Raw genomic sequence first — 18,316 nt, forward strand, 5'->3', positions numbered from 1 at the left:
GACCACCTGTTTTAGCCAGTTCAGTCTGTCATGCCCTCACAAATCAGCATGTATTCTGTATTTCTTCTCATTTTTCAAATGATTCTCTCTGCCTAGATTGAAAAGGACTTTTTCTTTAAGCCAGATCCTAAACTCTGCCCGGTATAGCCCAATCTTACCCATGTAATGAAACTCCCTCCTGACTAATGAACAATGAACTTCCCCTTTCTGAACCACTGAATCTCAATTCATCCAATGTAACACCTTAAGCAGTACCTTGTTTTGTCTCTTTATCCAAAGTGTAATTTTTCTCCAGAGCTGGAGTCCTTAAAGACAGTATAGCTATATACCCTACTCTATAGCAGTAACTCTTATTAAAATGCTTATTCTTCCAATCAAAATATACTTCTAGGCAATACCATCGCAGACAGCTGGGAGCCTGAGGCAGGTGTGGGCCGGAAACTACTAATGTGTAGGACAGAAACTGACACCTAAATGCAGTCTGTTCCACTAAGCTACAAAAACAAGATCAGCAATAACCACCACATCAAAAACCCTTCAATACTGAGTTATATGTATTACAGGATTAAATAAGGAATTTGCACACATTTCTACTATTTGGCAGAGGATACAATAAAACCATTGAAAAGGAACTAAGAACTAAAAACAGCAGTAGACAATCGCTCCCTAAAATGTACAATTCTGTGTTTACATTTCCCGCCTTCTGGGGTAAAACTTAGCTTCCTGTAAAAACCAGAATATCCCATTTTTAATGACCCTAAAAATAGTCATCTACTTATAAAAAGGGGAAGTGAGGGTGAATGACACTGCAAACCACAGTCTGCTATGCTACGAATGGGATTCCCCTCTGGGAAGGTGCCACACACCACCACCCCTGCCCCACCTCCCCCACCCCCCAGGACAAAGAGGGCGACGGCAGCTACTGCTGGTCTCACCCATGGCCACTGGTATGTCTGTCCAGTTCAGGGCACATTTCTGTGTGCAGATTCCCTCCTCATTGAGCACCACGGTGAGGTCATCCTGACCCACGGCCACTTTTCCATCTGCCAGAGGTGCAACTAAAGGCTCCAGCTGTTTTCCTGTTGGAAAGAGCTCTTTGATGGACCCCTTTCCATCCACCTATAGGAAGACACAAAGTGAGTCACTCAGCATTCTCCGGATAGAGGCATGAAGGCGGTTTAGAAAAATCCAGATAAAACCGAAAACCTATAGAAGCCAATAATATTCCTTGTTTGGCATAAGGAAATAGATAACAAATAGAGTTTGTTATGTGAAATTTTGTCATCACAATGTAGAACCAGTTCTCTTTTTTCCTAACACAGAGACAAGCATCGAGTCTGGCAACTAACATTGTCAAGTGCTGGCCAGGATGAAGAGCAACTGAATTCTCACATACTGCCGGTGAAAATGCAAAATGGTGCAGTCATTTTGTTTGTTAGCTTTATAAGAATATGAAGTTAAATGTACACTTATCACATAACCCAGCAATACCATTACTAAGCATGTGCCCAAGAGATATAACTTATTTTCATTATATAAAAACCTGTACGCAAATAAATGGTCATAGCATTTTTATCATAATGGCTAAAAATTGAAAATAACTTTGTCTTTCGACTGATGAATGAATAAACAAACTGTAGTACATTCATACCGTGGAATACTACTCAGCCATAAAAAAGAATACATCAACACACACAACACAGATCGATGTCAAATGCATTATGCTAAGTGAAAGAAGCCAGAAACCAAAGGCTACATATTGTATGATTCCATGTATATGAAATTCTGGCAAAAAAAAAACTACAAGGGACAAAGAACAGATCAGTAGTGACTAGCGAGGTTGGGCTGTAGGAGGAGGGGTTGACTTCAAAGGGGCAGCAGGAGAGAATGTTTTTAGGTGACAGACTGTTCTGAATCTTGATTGTAGTGGTGGTTAGAGAATACTAGGCATCAGAACAATACATCAAAAAGAATGAATTTACCTATATGTAAATAAATGAACAACTTTGAATATCCTGGTCCCAAGACAAGATTTCCCACTCTCAGAAAGTCCACCCTGAAGGTGATGGCAGCATTCCGGGTTGTCAGAAAAATGGGCCCTACTACCACGCTGGCTCAGCCCCCTCCCCTCACAGATTTTTCTCTTAGCACCTATATGCCTAGCTGCTATTTAATCAACTGCACAACAGTGACACCTTTACAGAGTGTACAACTGATGCTGATAAGATTAGGATATTCCAACAATGGACCAAATACATTAACTACATAAACAATGAAGAGCTAAAACAGTCGGGGGTAGGGAAGCAGGGAGATAAGTAAGTCTTCTAGAATTGCCAAATCTCAATTATGAGAGGAGGATAAAGCTGAGAAATTTAGATTATTCCATGAAATGAGTGGTATATCAACCTTTTACTACAGATAGTGTGTATACTGAAGAGGAAAAAATACCAATGTTGTGGACATTTACTGCTTAAGAGGAAAGGCAGGTTATAACACATATATTATATATTACTATGTACAATACACTATGACACACACACACACACACACACACACACACACACTCATATAGATGGTGCCATTTTTGAGGGAGCCAAAAAAATATATATACACGTTTTAAGAAAGGAAAAAACTATTCAAATTGTAAAATCAATATATACATATAACAAGAGATGAATACAAGTCACGTTTGGATTCTGTAATTACAAGAGGTGCTCAAAGTGGTTACCATCAGCGTCCAGACACTTCTGATTACGGTGAACTACTGCTTGAGCAACACTGACGAAGGTATCCACTTATATACATTTTTTTGGCACCCCTGAGATATAGATAGATAGATATAGACAGACAGACAGACAGATAGAGACAGATATAGATATATCATACCAAAAGGTCAACAGTGATTATTTCTGAATGGGAGGATTATGGATGATTTACACCTCTTTTATTTTCCTTATTTTCTATAATAAATACATGTAGCTTTTGAAGTTTAGAACAAAAACAATGAGAATAATTTTTAAAACAAATATACTAACAGAGTTTTGGGGGGCAGTCTTAAAAATACTTAAATTAATACTAAAATTAGTTTATAATTCCTGAGCACTGAAGACTGAAGATAGCAATCTACGATAATGCTGTTGGACAGAGGCAAGCAGCCCTAATTACCTGTTCCAATAATTAGATACAGAATGTGGGTAATTCATTATGTACAGAACTGAGAGTTGACTCTGCCTGGCTTAAGAGACATAGATATCTTATTTGTGGAAGATGCTGACAGCATGAAAAATAACCAAACATACAAACACAAACCCTGTTATGCTAAAAATTCTACTTAAGGCAGTCTCTTGATCTGTTGTTCGAAAGCGCACGACCATCTCCCCCAGGTAACCTCATAATCATCTTCTCCAAGGCAAACTGATGATATTTGTAAAATAGTACGTTTTACCCTTATTAGGTAGTAGTCTCTCTTGAAACCCACACAGATAGAATTTTCACACCATGCCATGGACTTGGGCACGTCTGGTACACTAAAGTCTCCCTGAAGAAAGAGAGCAGGAGAGTTTAATTGGAAAGATGTTCAAACAAAAAAAATCATGACCTCCTGTTAGGCCACCCCCATTCTGTGACATCACCCTCATCCTCATCTGAATTCAATTCTACAAGGACAGGATCAGGAAACCGCACATAGCAAAAATACAGCAGGTCCTAAAATAATGTCATTTTGTCCATCATCATTTTGTTTTAACATTGATAAGACGCTGTAGAAATTTAACTCATTTATGTCAATTAGCCTATGATAAAATTGGTTTCGTTGTATGTCCTTTTACTTAAAAGTCACAGAACCTATGGACAACATTAAGTGAGGACTTACTGTATAAGTCGCCCATGTGCTAGACGTTTGGAAAAGGTGAAAACCCACTCTGAAATCAATCTGTATAGATGTGGTAGAACTAGATTGTCCCAGCCTCTGAAGACCACGAGACTTTGACAAGTGGGCATGAATAAGCTCTCCTGTACTTAGAGCAGAGCATTCATACGGAGAGATCTCCAAGACTGGGGTCTTGGCCTTTGCTACCACTGAACCAGAAGTCTTTCAAGCTGTGGGTCCACGACAATAGTACCTCCCACCCAACCTGTGGACCAGGTAACAGTGGACTTTACCTGCAATTCATGAAATTCCCTGTCCTTCCAGAAATAGAGCTGCAGCTTCTTTTTCACAGCCACACACATCCGCAGCACCTCCTCACCAGTCTCTGTGTGCTGAGAAGAGACACCCAGAGCAAATGAAGATGCGCACACACGACTCCATAACTGGATGACAGCTAGATAGATCAGAGAGATTTTCTCCCTTGACATGGCCTAATCTGAAAATCCCCTGTAATACAAAGTCACACTGCCAGACAAGCTGAGCTGGAGAATACCATGCAGTAAGAGGTACCCACCAGAAACAATAGGCCAAGGAACATCCCTGCCCACGGGATGCTGGTGAAAGGCGCCTGCACCGGCAACTCTCGTGGCCATTCAGAACTCAGAGAGGAAAACCCCTGGGCAGTCCTTCACCTACGTAACCAATTCCTCCTGTTTTTCTTAAATGTTCCTCACTCATGGCTGTCAGGACATGTTGGCTCAGAGATCAGTGGTCACTTTCAGTGCTTTGAAGGAGTTTGGGAAAACAAAGTGGCTACACATAAAGCAATGCAGTGTCAATGTAGACCATAAATGCTAAAAAGTGACCAAAGTTGGGGGTGATGAATTGGCAAAAATAAGGAGAAATGTCTTTCCTGAATAACAAAAACTCCCTAAAGACAAAGACCACAATGATATACATGATTAGAGTAAGAGTCAATTTAATGTCCTATAGTTATGTTCATGGTGCTATTACACGTTTGATTTCCCACTTTGTCCATGATAAGTGTTTTTATCCTTGGTTAGTTGTCTCCTGCTATATAGGTGTCTGGTGCTCTAATTAGCACACGCACAGGAAATGCAAATGTTTCATCAACCTCAGCCTACTAAGGGAGAAATTTCTCCAGTACAATCCAAAAAATCAAATATTTCTTGGGAGTCTTTGCTGGGTGTGGATATCCATGTTATTCTTCCCATCTACTGGTAGGAATGGCGTAGGAAAGGCTGTGTTAATTAAAACACAAAGTCCAAGTTCATCTCGCCTACACTTACCTGGAGGTCACATGTGAACAGTGACGCTCCCTTGGCTTTTGCAACCGTAGTGATTTGTTGAAATGTCAGCAGGTCGTGGACATAAATATTATTTTCTGTTTAGAAAAAGGTAAAACATCACAATAAATTATCATAAATAAATAACTGTAACAACCAGAAGAACCAAATGGCAAATGTTGGTTGAAGAGGTACCTTTGGCTTCACTGTCAATGATTTATTCTCATCTATTACCAGAACTACATTACAAAACATTTAAGGGGTCACTCAGTCTTCTGAACTTGGATTTTTTGTTCCTTTAAATTTGGGCTGCCTTGAGTAAAAGAGTTCTTTCACTTCCAAAGCACTCTTAAGACTCTGTCTTTCTCAACTCTGGAAATTTGTGCTGCAGTATTTACACAAGAAATGGCTTTCAAAACTACTTACATTAGGAGGCTCCAACAAGAGAAAGGAAACCCCCTGCAGGTTTTGTACAAACCCATGGCAAAGATTTCTTTTCTAGCAAAGCAAGCAAAATAACTTCACTTGGGTCTCCTATCTAGCTGTAGTCATGAAGAGTTAGTTACATTAAAAGTTCCTCTCTCAACCGAGAAACTAAGTTTAAAACTATTCTTCCATTTAGGCCCTGGGATGAACAGTAGAGAGTGTGAAGCAAGTTTCTGGTCCTCTGCTTGTCAAGAAAAGGCCTCACTGCTGGCTCCCATGACGCTGTGGCTTTTCACGTAAGACACTGAATAGTCTGGCCCTTATCTGTCTCTTACCTGTCTCTCTCCACTTTCCACCACATATCCTACATCTGGCCAGATCTCAGGGCGTTTCCTAAAGCTGTTTCCTCTGCCTATAATGCTCTGCCTTCACTGTTTCTGTCAAAATTCTAATTTTGGATAATGTCTAATGTCTAATGTTTGGATACACTGGATGTCCCTCCCACAACACTTTTCATAAATCGCACTGTATGTATCATGATTACTTTTTGTCATTTCAGTCTTCAAACTCAGAACATAAATTTCAAAGACAGATACCATGTCTCATTCAACCTGGTATCCCCAATGCCTAGAGGAGGGCTCAATAAATATTTGCTGGATGAATGAAAGAATGAAGTGACATTCTTTGGAGAACAGGGCTCAATTTTATGAGGGATACTGTGAACTTCATTACCTGTTGTACCCTGCTATGTCTGGTTTGGACCATGTCAGTTTCACTGTTAAGTAACGACTATCCAATTAACCATGAAAGGGTTAATTAAGTCATAGATTTGTTTTTTGACACATGAAATATAAACATAATCCATTTTCTTACCTAACAAGCTGACCAGAATCTTAAACTGGGAAACCACATGGATCTGGAAAATAGCAAATCATCAGAGTCAATTAAACATTTTGACAAGGTTTAGCAAACGTTCACTTAACCACAGTACTGAAAAGGGACTAAAGAGCCTATCCCGATGACAGAGATCTGACTTCTAGTTATGTGCAATCAAAATGTCTGCTTGTGAAAAGGATCTCAGGTACATGACGGATAGACAGAGATCCCTGAATAAACGGAAGGTCACAGAGCAAAGGATTCAAAGAGTTAATAAATAATGTTACCAAAGTTCTAGCTTTGACAAGGTCTCGTGAAAGTCCAATATTCTTGTAGCCTCTACCATCACTGCCTACCTGCTGAATCTTTTTGGAGAAGTTCTTATTGGATTTCTCTAGTGTCACTTCAAACCTGTTGCAGCCTATGGAAAAGAAACAAACATTCACAATTCTAAACACAGGGATACACTTAAAAATAACTACAACAAAAAAATGCTGCTCTATACTGCTCTCCTACAGGAATCTTAAAAAAATTCCTAAAAGACTAGAAGTTGAAGCTCTAAAATCACCAACTGTTTTTATTGCGCACAGTAAGTTGCTTGCAACTCCAATTTTAGAACAGAGGCTTTCATGCACTTCTAGTTGGCATTAGCAGAAAGGATCACACCACAGAAGTTTACTGAAGCTGCAGGACACTTGTGAGTCTGAAGATCTTATCCTACAAAACAGTACCTTGGCAAAGTGTTTCACAAAAAAGAGTATAAAAAGTAACAGTCAAATGTAAGAGCCCAAGCAATGAAACCCAGCCCAAAGCATCCTTAGGTCTAGACCCAACTAAATCCCAGCAGCTACCCTATGTCCTGCATCACGGGACAGAGCAAACACTCGACACCATCCCCAGAGCTACAGCAATTCAATGCAGCTACACTTACTGCCACTTTCAGGTGATGCTACATCTGTTGGCACTGTTACAAAAAAGGGGGAAGAGTTATACAGCATAAAAACATGCGAAGCCAGCCTTGCTGGGATGACAAAAAATATTCAGCCTCAAAAGTCACCAAAGAGTCAAAAAGAGAATAATTAATAACAGCAGCTATCATTAAATAGGCAATAAAACTAGGTGTCAGGTTCTGGGTTTAAAAATGTATGTTTTCTGTAACCTCACAATTACCCCCAAGAAGTAGGTACTATTATTATTCCAATTGCATATGTGAGAGACCTGATAGGTCAAGCAGAAGGGTAGCAGCCAGTGAGAGGCAGCCCGGAAGCAAACTCGGGGCTGCCCATAACACCTGTGCACTGAGCCCACACCTTGCTACCTGTCTCCCAGCTCATGGACAGACTGCTCACACTGCAGGCCCCCCTTGTGGCCCCCCACACCCAGCAGGGCCCCTGTCCGCCTGGGAGTCAGTGTTGATTCACAAGAGCCGCGGCCATCAAAGCTGGTCTGACTTCCTCCATGTCACTTCCTCCAGCAGAGGAGAAGAAGAAGGGCTCCTGGAATTTTGGGAGATTCAGAAACCTGCCCTGTATCCTGTCATGGTATTTCACACACATACTAAAAATTCAGCCACTTCCTGCTTGATAAAGAGTTCTCTATTTAAAAAGGGCTTTATTATTAATTCTAACAATTCTCTTTATAAACAGAATGGTCTAAGGCAGAGATTCTCGAAGTTTTTGGTCTCAAGACCCCTTCATAATCTTAAAAATTATTGAGGCCCCCCAAATTTTTATGTGGGTTATATCTATCAGTGTTTGCCATGTTACAAATTAAAACTGAGAAATTTTTAAAATATGTTATTTATTAACTCATTTAAAAATAACAGTAATAATACTATCACATTGAGCATAAATAACGTATTTTAATGAAAAATAACTATTTTTCCAAATTAAAAAAAAATGCATTGTTTTACATTTTTGCAACTCTTTTTAATGTCTGGATTAATAAAAGACAGCTGGACTCTCACATCTGCTTCTGCGTTTAACCTGTTTTGATACATTGTTTTTGTTGAAGTATATGACAAAAATCTGTCCTCATGTGAGTGTCCAGTTGGACAAGGAAGAAATATTTTAATAGCTTCTTCAGGTAATTGTGGATCATACCCTTTGATACTCTACCAAAACTTGACAAATGGAGTTTCTTGCAATGTGGAATCTGACACCTCAGAATGAACATTTCTGTTAGATTAAAGTTAATTGGTCTATCTTATACTTAAGGAATGATTTAGAAACTTCATGCACTGGAAAATATTGGTTCACTGAGTTATGCAGATTTTCTAAATGTTGGCATATCTCATTAAAGGATATTAAAAAAAAAAAATCCCACTCATTATTCCCCCAACCTCATCAGAAAAATCTTTAAGTATTGAGAAGCTGTCAATCTCCTGAGGTCAGTACAAGTTTTCTACAATTCTAATTTTCTCTTGAAATCTCTAACTTTATCATTAGCAACAAATACTGCCAGTTGTTTTCTCTGAAGTGACAGACTCCATTTGCTCGTTTTTGAGAAAACATCTACCACGTACCTGAGTGGTCTAAAAAACCATAGTCTATTTGTCAGTTATTCTTTCAAGTAAAAGTGATGCTCCATGAAAAAAGTGGCCCGTTCAGCTTGTAACTGAAACACTCATAAAAGTACTTTTCCAAACCGAGACAGCCACTGGGCTTCATGCCTCGGCACCAAACAGAGGGCTTTATATGTCCTTCCCATTACATCATAGAGATTATCAACAAGGTGTGTTCTCAAAGGAAAAGAGAAAATAAAATTCATAGTTTTCACTGCCTCACAAAGAACATTCGTAAGTGAAACTGGCTTTAACAAAACCAAAAACAAAAGCAAAACCCCTGTGAGTGCATGCTGGAGAACACAACTACTAGTACAGTTTATTACCAACAAATTTGCCGACCACTGTCTTGAACTTGTGCTAAGGCTTGGCTAGCTGTTGTACCCTTAGCACAAATGTCAATAAATGTCAGTGAAAAACAAATAGTGTTTTAGTGTTGCTGTGAACTTATTTTTGACTTTGTGGATCCTCTGAAAGGATCTTGGGGACCCCCTGGTGTTTACAGACCACATTTTGAGAACCACTGCTCTAGGGCGATGGCAACAGTGAAGTAAACTGGAACTTGTGAAGACCACAGATGTGCACTAACCTAACTTCTATGTTTAGGATATGAGTGGAAGAAGGCCTACAGACATTTCAGAGCCCAAGGAGATGGCTCCTGTCAGATCAGAACCCAGTCTTTCCATGACATCTATTACCCTCTCCCTTTTCTCAGAAAGACATCTAGCTGCTAGCCTGTTTACATTTGAAATATCTCAAATTTAGAGACCGAGTTAGTTCCGTGGATGAGTCACAGAGGTCCAGGTCTATTTCTGGCCCACAAACAAACCAAAGCTGAGCCAGAACTAACCTGCTCTCTACGGGTATAGGAAAAAGTGAAGTCTCTAATCAGAGTCTGATTTCCTAATTTTCTAAGGGAGGTTCATATTGCTAGTCAAGTTACCTATGGGAAAGTTGAGGCCCAGGAAGATTAACGAACGTGTCAAAGGTGGCATAGTGAATTGATGACAAGGCAAGGAACAGTCACCGCCAGGGTTCCCAATCAGATTAGCACTAATATTATCAGTTTGAGTCTATACTATGTTGAAATGCTGATTTTTAGAACCTAGTTTTCAATTCCTCACCACTTCTACTGAAACAGTATATTAAACGAGTCACTTTATTGTATGTAGTATTTAGTATTTGATGGCACGAAGAACTGATTATCTATTAGGGGAAAAGAATATTAGGCTTTCTTATCTCGCCGTCCTGCACAGTATCTGATCCCACAGTAGACAGTCAAAACATAGCTGCTGAATGATGAATAAAATCCAAAACAAGCTTAATTTTTAAATCATAGACTTAGTAGATGTCACAGAATGCAAATATTCTGGCTCTGATAACTAAAAATTTAAAACAAGGGCCACAAAGTACTGCCCACGGGTCAAATCCAGCCCTCTTCATATTTCTGTAAATAAAGTTTTATTGGAACATAGCTACACCCATTCATTCACTGTCTATGAATGCCTTTTTGCTATGATAGCAGAGTTGAGTGCTACTCCCAACCCCCATCACTCTTTTAATAGCCCAGGCATCACTAATTTCACAGTTGTATACTAGTCAACTACCAAAAAATTTTTTTGCATGTTTTTCTCGGTTGTGGAAAATTGTCACTTACCTACGTCCTTCCGAATCCTATACAGAAGAAGATGTCCTTGCTTGGTTCCAACAAGAAGCCATTCCTCTGGAAAAGAAAAGAGCTGTGAGAAAAGTTAGTCAGCTTTAGTGAGACCCTGTTTCTTTATCTGGTTTATCTGGAGATTGTAATCAGAATCAAAGAGTCAAGAAAATGAGATGCTTTTGATAGCAGGTGTTTTCCAAAGCTAAAGAATGTTTATAGTCAAGAAACGTTTGAGAATTAACCACTCAAAGAAGTATTTATTCAACAATTAGTAGGCCAGACAGACTAGAGAATTAAAGAATGTCTCTGGCTTCGTTGTTTCAAAATTAAACTAACCAAAAATATGATGAACATTTATAAAATCATAAAATGGATAATATAAACATGAAACTAGGTATCTGAGCTCAGAAATAACTAAAAGGCATCCTTTGAAGATTTAATGATTTTACTTTAGAGAAAATAAGAAGTACCACAGCATATTAAGCTTACAAAATTCATTATCTCAAAAGATGGTCTAGCAGATAATAACAAGTATTAACAAAGATGTGAAGAAACTGGAACTCATACATTGTTGGCAGGAATATAAAATGGTGCAGTTGCTTTAGAAAAACAGTCTGGCAGTTCCTTAAAAGATTAAACACAGAATTACCATATGACCTGACATTTCCATCCCTGGGCATATACACACAAGAGAAATGAAAACATATATCCACACAAATACTTGTACACAAATGTTCATTAACAGCATTGTTTGTAATAGCCAAAAGGTGGAAACAACCCAAATGTCCATCAGCTGATGAATGGATAAACAAAATGTGGCCTACCATATAATGGAATATTAGCCAGCTATTAAAAGAAAAGAAGTGCTGATGCATGCTACAACCGAGATGAACCTGACATTATGCTAAACAAAAGAAGCCAGACAAAAAAGGCTACATGCTCTATGATTCTATTTACATGAAATGTCCAGAACAGGCAAATCTATAGAGACAGAAAGCTTAGTGGTTGCCTAGGGTTGGTGGGCTTGGGGGGAAATGGGGAGTAAATATTAATGGGTGCGTGATTTCTTTTTAGGGGAACAGGTTCCTAGGTAATGTTGATGTTCGTGGTTCAAGGACCGCATTTTAGGAGACATTGGTCTACACTAAAAAGTAAAGTGATTCTGAAAGGGTTTAAATAATTACCCTGACAGATCTATAGTAACTCATTAAAAGAAGTTAAGCTCATACAGATACTTCCTCAGCTTTCTGATGCTGTAACATAAAGATCAATCAATCCTTTCACAAACTCTCTTGATCCTTTGCAAAATAAAATACTGGATAATAGTACAAACAGATAAACTCTATCAAGCATGCACGGTGTTCCAGGAAATGCTAAGCACATATCATGTTATTTCACTAATCCTCACAACTATCCTTTGAAACATATCCATAAATCCCCATTTTATAGGTGAGGAAGTTGAGGCCTTCAGGAGTCACACATGTAGTAAGATGTATGTAAAAGAGTCAGAACCCCGTGCTTTGATGCACTTACTAAGGCATCCCATGTCAAAAAATGGGTGATGGCCAGAGGCTATCTGGAAGGCAGTGGTTATATTTATAAAAACACGTCAGGAACGACCCCAGGAACATTTTCTCCAGGTTGATGCTCTTAGTCTTCTAGAAAAAGATAGTAATTCTGTCTTCTTTTGGTTTGCATTTTAAAGCAAAGGCAGGACACAGAAAGGAAGACACTGTGTGTGCTCTTAATTCCATTAGTGGAAATCAGAAATAACACTAGCTCTAAGGGAATGCTGGAGATTCATGTTGGAGCAGAACGTGGCAAAAAGAATTCAATTCACAACGCTTGCTTTGTAAAAGGTTTTGTTTAGAACTCTACTTACAGATATCACTGTTATCGAGCAATTGGTAATATTAAAGTTGATTTTTGGGACACTCAGCAATATTTCAGATACAAACAAACTGAAGTGGAATTTTTTTTTAATAAAAATTCATTTCTAACATACATAAAAAATTCACTTCTAACATACATAAAAATCTATAACCAAAGGGCCAATACAATGTTCACCACCTTCCCTATCCTTCCCTCTCCACTGTGCCCTCTAACCCCTCCCAGTTTTTATCTCTTTTTATCTCTTTTAAGAGCCCCATCTTCCACCCAGGTCTGCAAAGCCTATCAATTTTACCTCTACAAGGTATCTCCCAACAGCCCTCACCCAGTCGCTCCACGGACGCTTGTGCTGCTCTCAATTGGACTCACTCTACATGTCCTTCCATGTTTGCCACCAGTTACCTTAGAGCGGATTTCTGATGCTGCCACACGGGGGCTTAAATCCTCAGGAAGCTGCACTACCAAAATATGAAGTCAAGCTCATAACCATGACATTTGAGAGTCCATTGTCCATTTCTACTGAGATGTGTATTTGCCAACAGATGTTTCTTATCAAACGTCTACTCTATTGGTCAGCAAATGGAATCAGATCGGTTCACTGCAATTTATTTTTTAACTTGTAATTGAAATTTTATTTGACCGCTTTCAAGATTTCAATTGGAGGTGCTGAGGGAAAATGCATTTATTATATATGCTAAGTATTGTAACAACTTTCTTTTAAATACTAAAAGCATCATACACATACTCATTCCTAATCCTCAAACTTGTAAGGAAAAACAGCACATCAACCAGGTAACGGCACAGAACTCTGAAGAGGCTCGCTTTGGTGACAGAAATCAGTGGGGGCTCAGGTGGCCGGCCGAGGACCTGACCCACATGGGGCCTCCACGTTCTATGGCATGTATCATGTAACACAGCCGTGTATGCAAAACACAGACTGAGAAGCCTGCAGAGCAGGCACAACACCGGGTAAACAGCCCCTTCTGAGACTCAGCAGTGCGTATCAGCAAGTGGAACACCCTACACAAATAAGTAACACACACATCCACAAATGAGAGCCAGCCCTTGAAAATTCCTGGCGAACTAATCCTGAACCACAAGGCTGGACCTGATCCCTCCTGGGAAGTGAGTAAGGCTGGGCTCTCTTGCTCATAATTACCCTACTGAAACTCTGTCCAGCAGCGCAACCCAGTCCAACCTCATGTGATAAACAATTCCATTCCTGGCCCAGTGCTGGCCACTGCAGGGAGTAAGCTGGGGGTCACTTCCCTTCTTTGGGTCATAGGGCAAAGACCAGTGTTTCTCAAAGCATAAGCCCCTGATGAGCCACAGCAGAATCACTGGGACTTATTAAAAAGGCACATTCCCGAGCCCCGCTCCCAGAGACTCTCTCTGACTCAATGAGAGTCAGAGGTGGTGCCCTGAAATTTGCATTTTTTTAATTTAAATTTTTCTTTATAGGAGACATTTATGTAGTTCCAAAGCTAAAATTGTGAGAAGTCAAGCTTTCATCCTTGTGCACTCCACCCTGCTCTCTCCCTTCCACTACAGATAACCATTTTGGTAATTTTTGATTTATCTTTCCATTGTTTCTTTGGATGATATAAGCAAATATAATTGTGTATATACACATAGATACACACACACACACACACACACACACACAAATCTGCATTTCTTTTTACAGGCTCTGAATATACATTAAAGTTTGGAAACCAGGCTCTAGAATCAAACATGATTTACTGAATATGGAACCTTGAAAAATTTATTTAAATTCTCAGGTTCTTCCTCTGCAAAATGGAGTTATTATTCTATAAAAGCTCAATGTGATTAGTACTCAATAAATGAAAACTATTACTATTAATATCATTATTAGTTAATTAAACAAATATTTAATGAATACCTATTATGAGTCAGGAACTGTACTAGGCACTGCAAATAAAGAATATACAAAACAAAGGCCCTACTCTGAAGGAATTTATATTCTAATATAGAGTGAGGGAGAGAATAATAATATATAAAATAGCATTAGGTGGCAATGCATGTTAAGAAGAAAGATAAGGCTTGAGTAAGAGAATAGCATATTTGGTGGATGTGGCATTCTCTTTAATACAGGTAACCAGGGAAGGTCTTGCTGATTTAGGTGACATTTCAGCAGAGACCTGAATGAAATGAAGAATGAGCCATGAAATACCTAGGGCAAGCGAGTGCCAGGCAGAGGAAACAGCAAGTGCAAAGGCCCTGAGGTAGGTATGTGCTTTGTGTGTTCATGGAACAAAGAAGACCATGTGACTAGATCATGTGACCAGAAAGGCACAAGGGGTAAGAGCATAGGAGATGAAGTCAGGGAAGTAACCAGAGGTCCGATCATGTTAGGTTTAGCCAGCCACGGTAAGGACTTTGGAACATATTCTAGCAATGATGGGAAGCTACTGAAGGGTTTTGAGCAGAGAAGAAATGTGATTAGATTAAGTTTTCAAAGGATCACTCTACTTCTACGTGGATAAAATACTACGTGGATAGCAAACACAAGGTGATCGGTCAGAAGACTACTACAATAATTCAGATAAGAGAGAACAGTGGCTTCATCAAGAGTAGAAAAAGTGGAGATAGAAAGTAATGATTGGATTCTAGATTTATTCTGGAGGTGACGCAGACAAGATTTGCTGATGGATTGGATGTGACGTATAAGATAAAAAGAGAAGTCCAGAATTATTCCAAGGTTTTCAGCCTTAGCCAGGTGGGTAAACAGAAATGCTGTTTGCTGAGATGTGGGACACGGAGGGACAGGCGTGTTTGGGGAGAGTGTAATCGTCAAGAACTGTTCTGGCCATGCTACTAGACATCCAAATGAAGATGCTGAAAAGGCAGCTGCATTCTACAACACTGGAGGTTAGGGAGAATCATCATCATTAGTATCCTCATTTCCATTTCCCAGGAGACACATTATGGTGTCTCAAGACATTTTCCAGCCCAAATGTTGTCTGGCCCTGCGTGATCTGGCTCCTGGAGGTTCCTGGATGAACTACAGGTAAAAGGAGGAACGACTAGAAAGAGCAGTATTTAATGCTGCTAAAGTCTAAGAATAAAGTAGTTTTGAGGCAGGAGGTGATAAATGGCCTCTTGCAGCCCAATACTTACCACAGCATCCTAGGAAGCAATGGGCATTTGTTTAGTGAGATCAAGGCAGGCTAAAGGCTACCTACCATTTCAAAACTGTCTTCCTGAAAAGCACAGATACAGGAACTCTACTGTAACCACGTGGAGTTGGTGACAGAGGCTGAGATAGGTGTACTGCTAATCCCACAGGGTACGAGTCAAGCATGTGACAAGCTATGCAAAGTGCTGTAAGCAGCTGCACCCATCCTTTTCAGAAGCATATGTCCTAGGCAGAGTTAGGTACCCCTCCTCCATGTTTCCCTAATAGGCAGCATATGACCCTAGTATCATTTATTATGTATCATAATTGGTTTATGTCTTTGTCCCCCCGTGTGTCCTAGAAGCACAGGCACTGTGTCTTTTTCTTCTTTGTATTCCTGTCCCTAGCAGAGAGACTAGTCCATGTAGACATAACACATATTTGATGAAGAAATAGGGGAATTCAGTCCCTTTTTGTGTGGTGTCAGGTCTTTCATTTCAAAAAAAAAATTTCTCCTCTATTTTTAATTCTTACTGAGAGTATTTAATGACAGAAAATGGAGGCTTTCTTGAGCAATCTGGAGGAAGCAGGATTCTCTCCTTAACCCAAAGGACTAGGACAGTTTACTGTGGAGGTGTGATTTTCAAAGAGGCCCAAGGCTGCTAAAGGCAGAAGGGGGGCACATTAACATGAAGATCTGTCGGGGAAGCACCCTAAAGAAGAGGCCCTGAAGAACTCTGCTGACTGGGTGGCACTGTCCACAGCTGCTGCACAACATGCCAGCCACCACCGAGATTCCACTAGGTGCATCACCAGTACTTAGCTCAGTATGAGATCTGATGAAGGGTCCTGAGCCACTTTTTTAAGGCCCTGGATTTCTAGTCCCTGGACATTATCAGGAAATACTGAAATTACTTGTGTGGTCTTTGGTGGCTGTTAGGCACAATTACTCATCGATAGGGGCATAATGTTCCTAGTTGAGTCAAGGTGTAGACCCCTGAACCCTTTTGTATTCTGGAGTGTACTAGAAATAAAAGGGGCCTGACCCTGCTTTCTGCACTGGCCACTCCGGAGAGGACTATGCAAGTTTTTATGGGTTCGATTTCATGACAGCCTGGAGTCATGCTCCTGACCTACAGTTAGGTAACCTGGGCACTTTGAATATAAGGCAATCCACCACTGGGCTAGATTAAGAGTTTAGAGTAACAACAACGTGAGTTACCTCCAATAACGAGAAGTGAACGATTAATGATTCATCACCAAGGGGGTAAAAGGCATATGGTGTCAACTAGTTCAATCCCCCACCCCCCGTCATCATCCACTCCCCCCAAAATCAGTGCAACACAATCATCTGGGTAAGTTCACGTCCCTGATAAGCTGTATACTTTCCACTGCTTGTGCCTCCACACTAAAGACTTCTTGGGAATCGAAATGAGCCAAAGCTGAGTACAATGAAGAAGGAAAACTCAACTTCCAACTCTGCACCAAGAACAAGGGCAGGCGGAACGTCCCTAAAATGCCTGGGTCCCGAGGTATCGCCAAAACGGCCCCACCGTCCTCGCCGTCTGCAATGCTTTGCACTCCTTCATCCCAGGGCACTCTTCGACAGCGTCCGACAGAAGCGCATCCAGCCAAACGCCGGTCCCCTTCCCCCGCCTCAGCCCCTCGGTATTTCTGCTCACCCCAGGCAGCCAGACAGTCGATCTGCAGAGGTAGCTTTTCTAAGATCGGCACCGGCTCGAAGGCGTCGTGCATGGCGACGAGCAACGTCGCCTCGACAGTCTCACCCTGAGTGTGGCCGGGCTCGCGGCCAGAACCCAGAGAAGAAGACGGCCGCCCAGAATCCGGCCAAGGACCCCAACTGCAGGCCCTTCCACAACAGAGCCAACAACGCCGAACTTCCTGCTGCCTAAGCCCACCCCTTCCGCAGCCGAAGTCCCGCCCCTTCCGCCCCTGCTCCCAACGCACCTTCAAGGAACGCACCGATGCTTGGGGTCTCCATTTCACCCTAGACCCGGAGTTTCTCCGTAGGGGAGTCCGAGCAGCCATCGGATTAACACGGAGAGGAAAATATCTTTATCTTAGAACTGTTTTACGCAGTGTGGCGTGGTGGTGTAAGAATTCAGGCTCTGGCGTCAGACCCGTGATGGAGATCTGCCATTTAGGAAATTCGCTGTGACGTTTAAAAAATTTAATCTCCAGAGGACTTAAATTTCCTTGTCTGCAAAGTGGCAGTGTTGTGAGAGCCCAGCAACGCCTGCCACACGGAGCACTCGGTAAATGGTAGTTTTCGTACTACCATCGTCATCCCAGCTTTACCCTGGCGTTTAAAGGTTCCAGGCCAGTGGTTCTCAAAAGGGGGTCCCTAGGCCAGCAGCAGCAGCAGCATCCTGGGAACTTACTAGAAATACAAAGAAAGTCTCAGGCCTCGTTCTAGCCCTACTGAATCAGAAACTGCAGGAGGTAGGGGCGGGATGGGAGGTGTCCAGCAGCCTGTTCTAATAAGTCCCCCAGGTGAGTCCAGGCACTTGAGAGAACCACAAGCAAGGATGATGTGTATCTGGCAATTTCCCCCCACCCCCCAAAA

The 18,316-nt window shown here is 40.9% G+C and overlaps 1 protein-coding gene across 3 annotated transcripts in view; it reads right to left on the bottom strand.

Annotated features, from left to right (window-relative positions):
- The window catches only part of VPS39 (VPS39 subunit of HOPS complex), a 41,340-nt gene extending 23,689 nt beyond the window's left edge, over positions 1-17,651 (bottom strand). Inside the window, exons 1-9 of one of the 3 annotated variants that reach the window (XM_081049217.1) lie at positions 17,412-17,643; positions 10,698-10,763; positions 7,409-7,441; positions 6,834-6,898; positions 6,475-6,517; positions 5,179-5,273; positions 4,162-4,260; positions 3,446-3,538; positions 936-1,119 (exon numbers count right to left, since the gene is read on the bottom strand). In XM_081049217.1, coding sequence (XP_080905343.1) covers positions 936-1,119; positions 3,446-3,538; positions 4,162-4,260; positions 5,179-5,273; positions 6,475-6,517; positions 6,834-6,898; positions 7,409-7,441; positions 10,698-10,763; positions 17,412-17,484 — 751 coding nt within the window. In that variant the 5' untranslated portion in view covers positions 17,485-17,643. Of the gene's footprint in view, positions 1-935; positions 1,120-3,445; positions 3,539-4,161; positions 4,261-5,178; positions 5,274-6,474; positions 6,518-6,833; positions 6,899-7,408; positions 7,442-10,697; positions 10,780-17,411 lie in introns of all 3 variants that reach the window. The other 2 variants (XM_081049218.1, XM_081049219.1) reach the window with 2 other exon arrangements.
- Between the last annotated feature and the right edge of the window lie 665 nt (positions 17,652-18,316).

The sequence above is a fragment of the Rhinolophus hipposideros genome, assembly GCF_964194185.1.
Source record: "Rhinolophus hipposideros genome assembly, chromosome: 5".
Classification (NCBI taxonomy): domain Eukaryota; kingdom Metazoa; phylum Chordata; class Mammalia; order Chiroptera; family Rhinolophidae; genus Rhinolophus; species Rhinolophus hipposideros.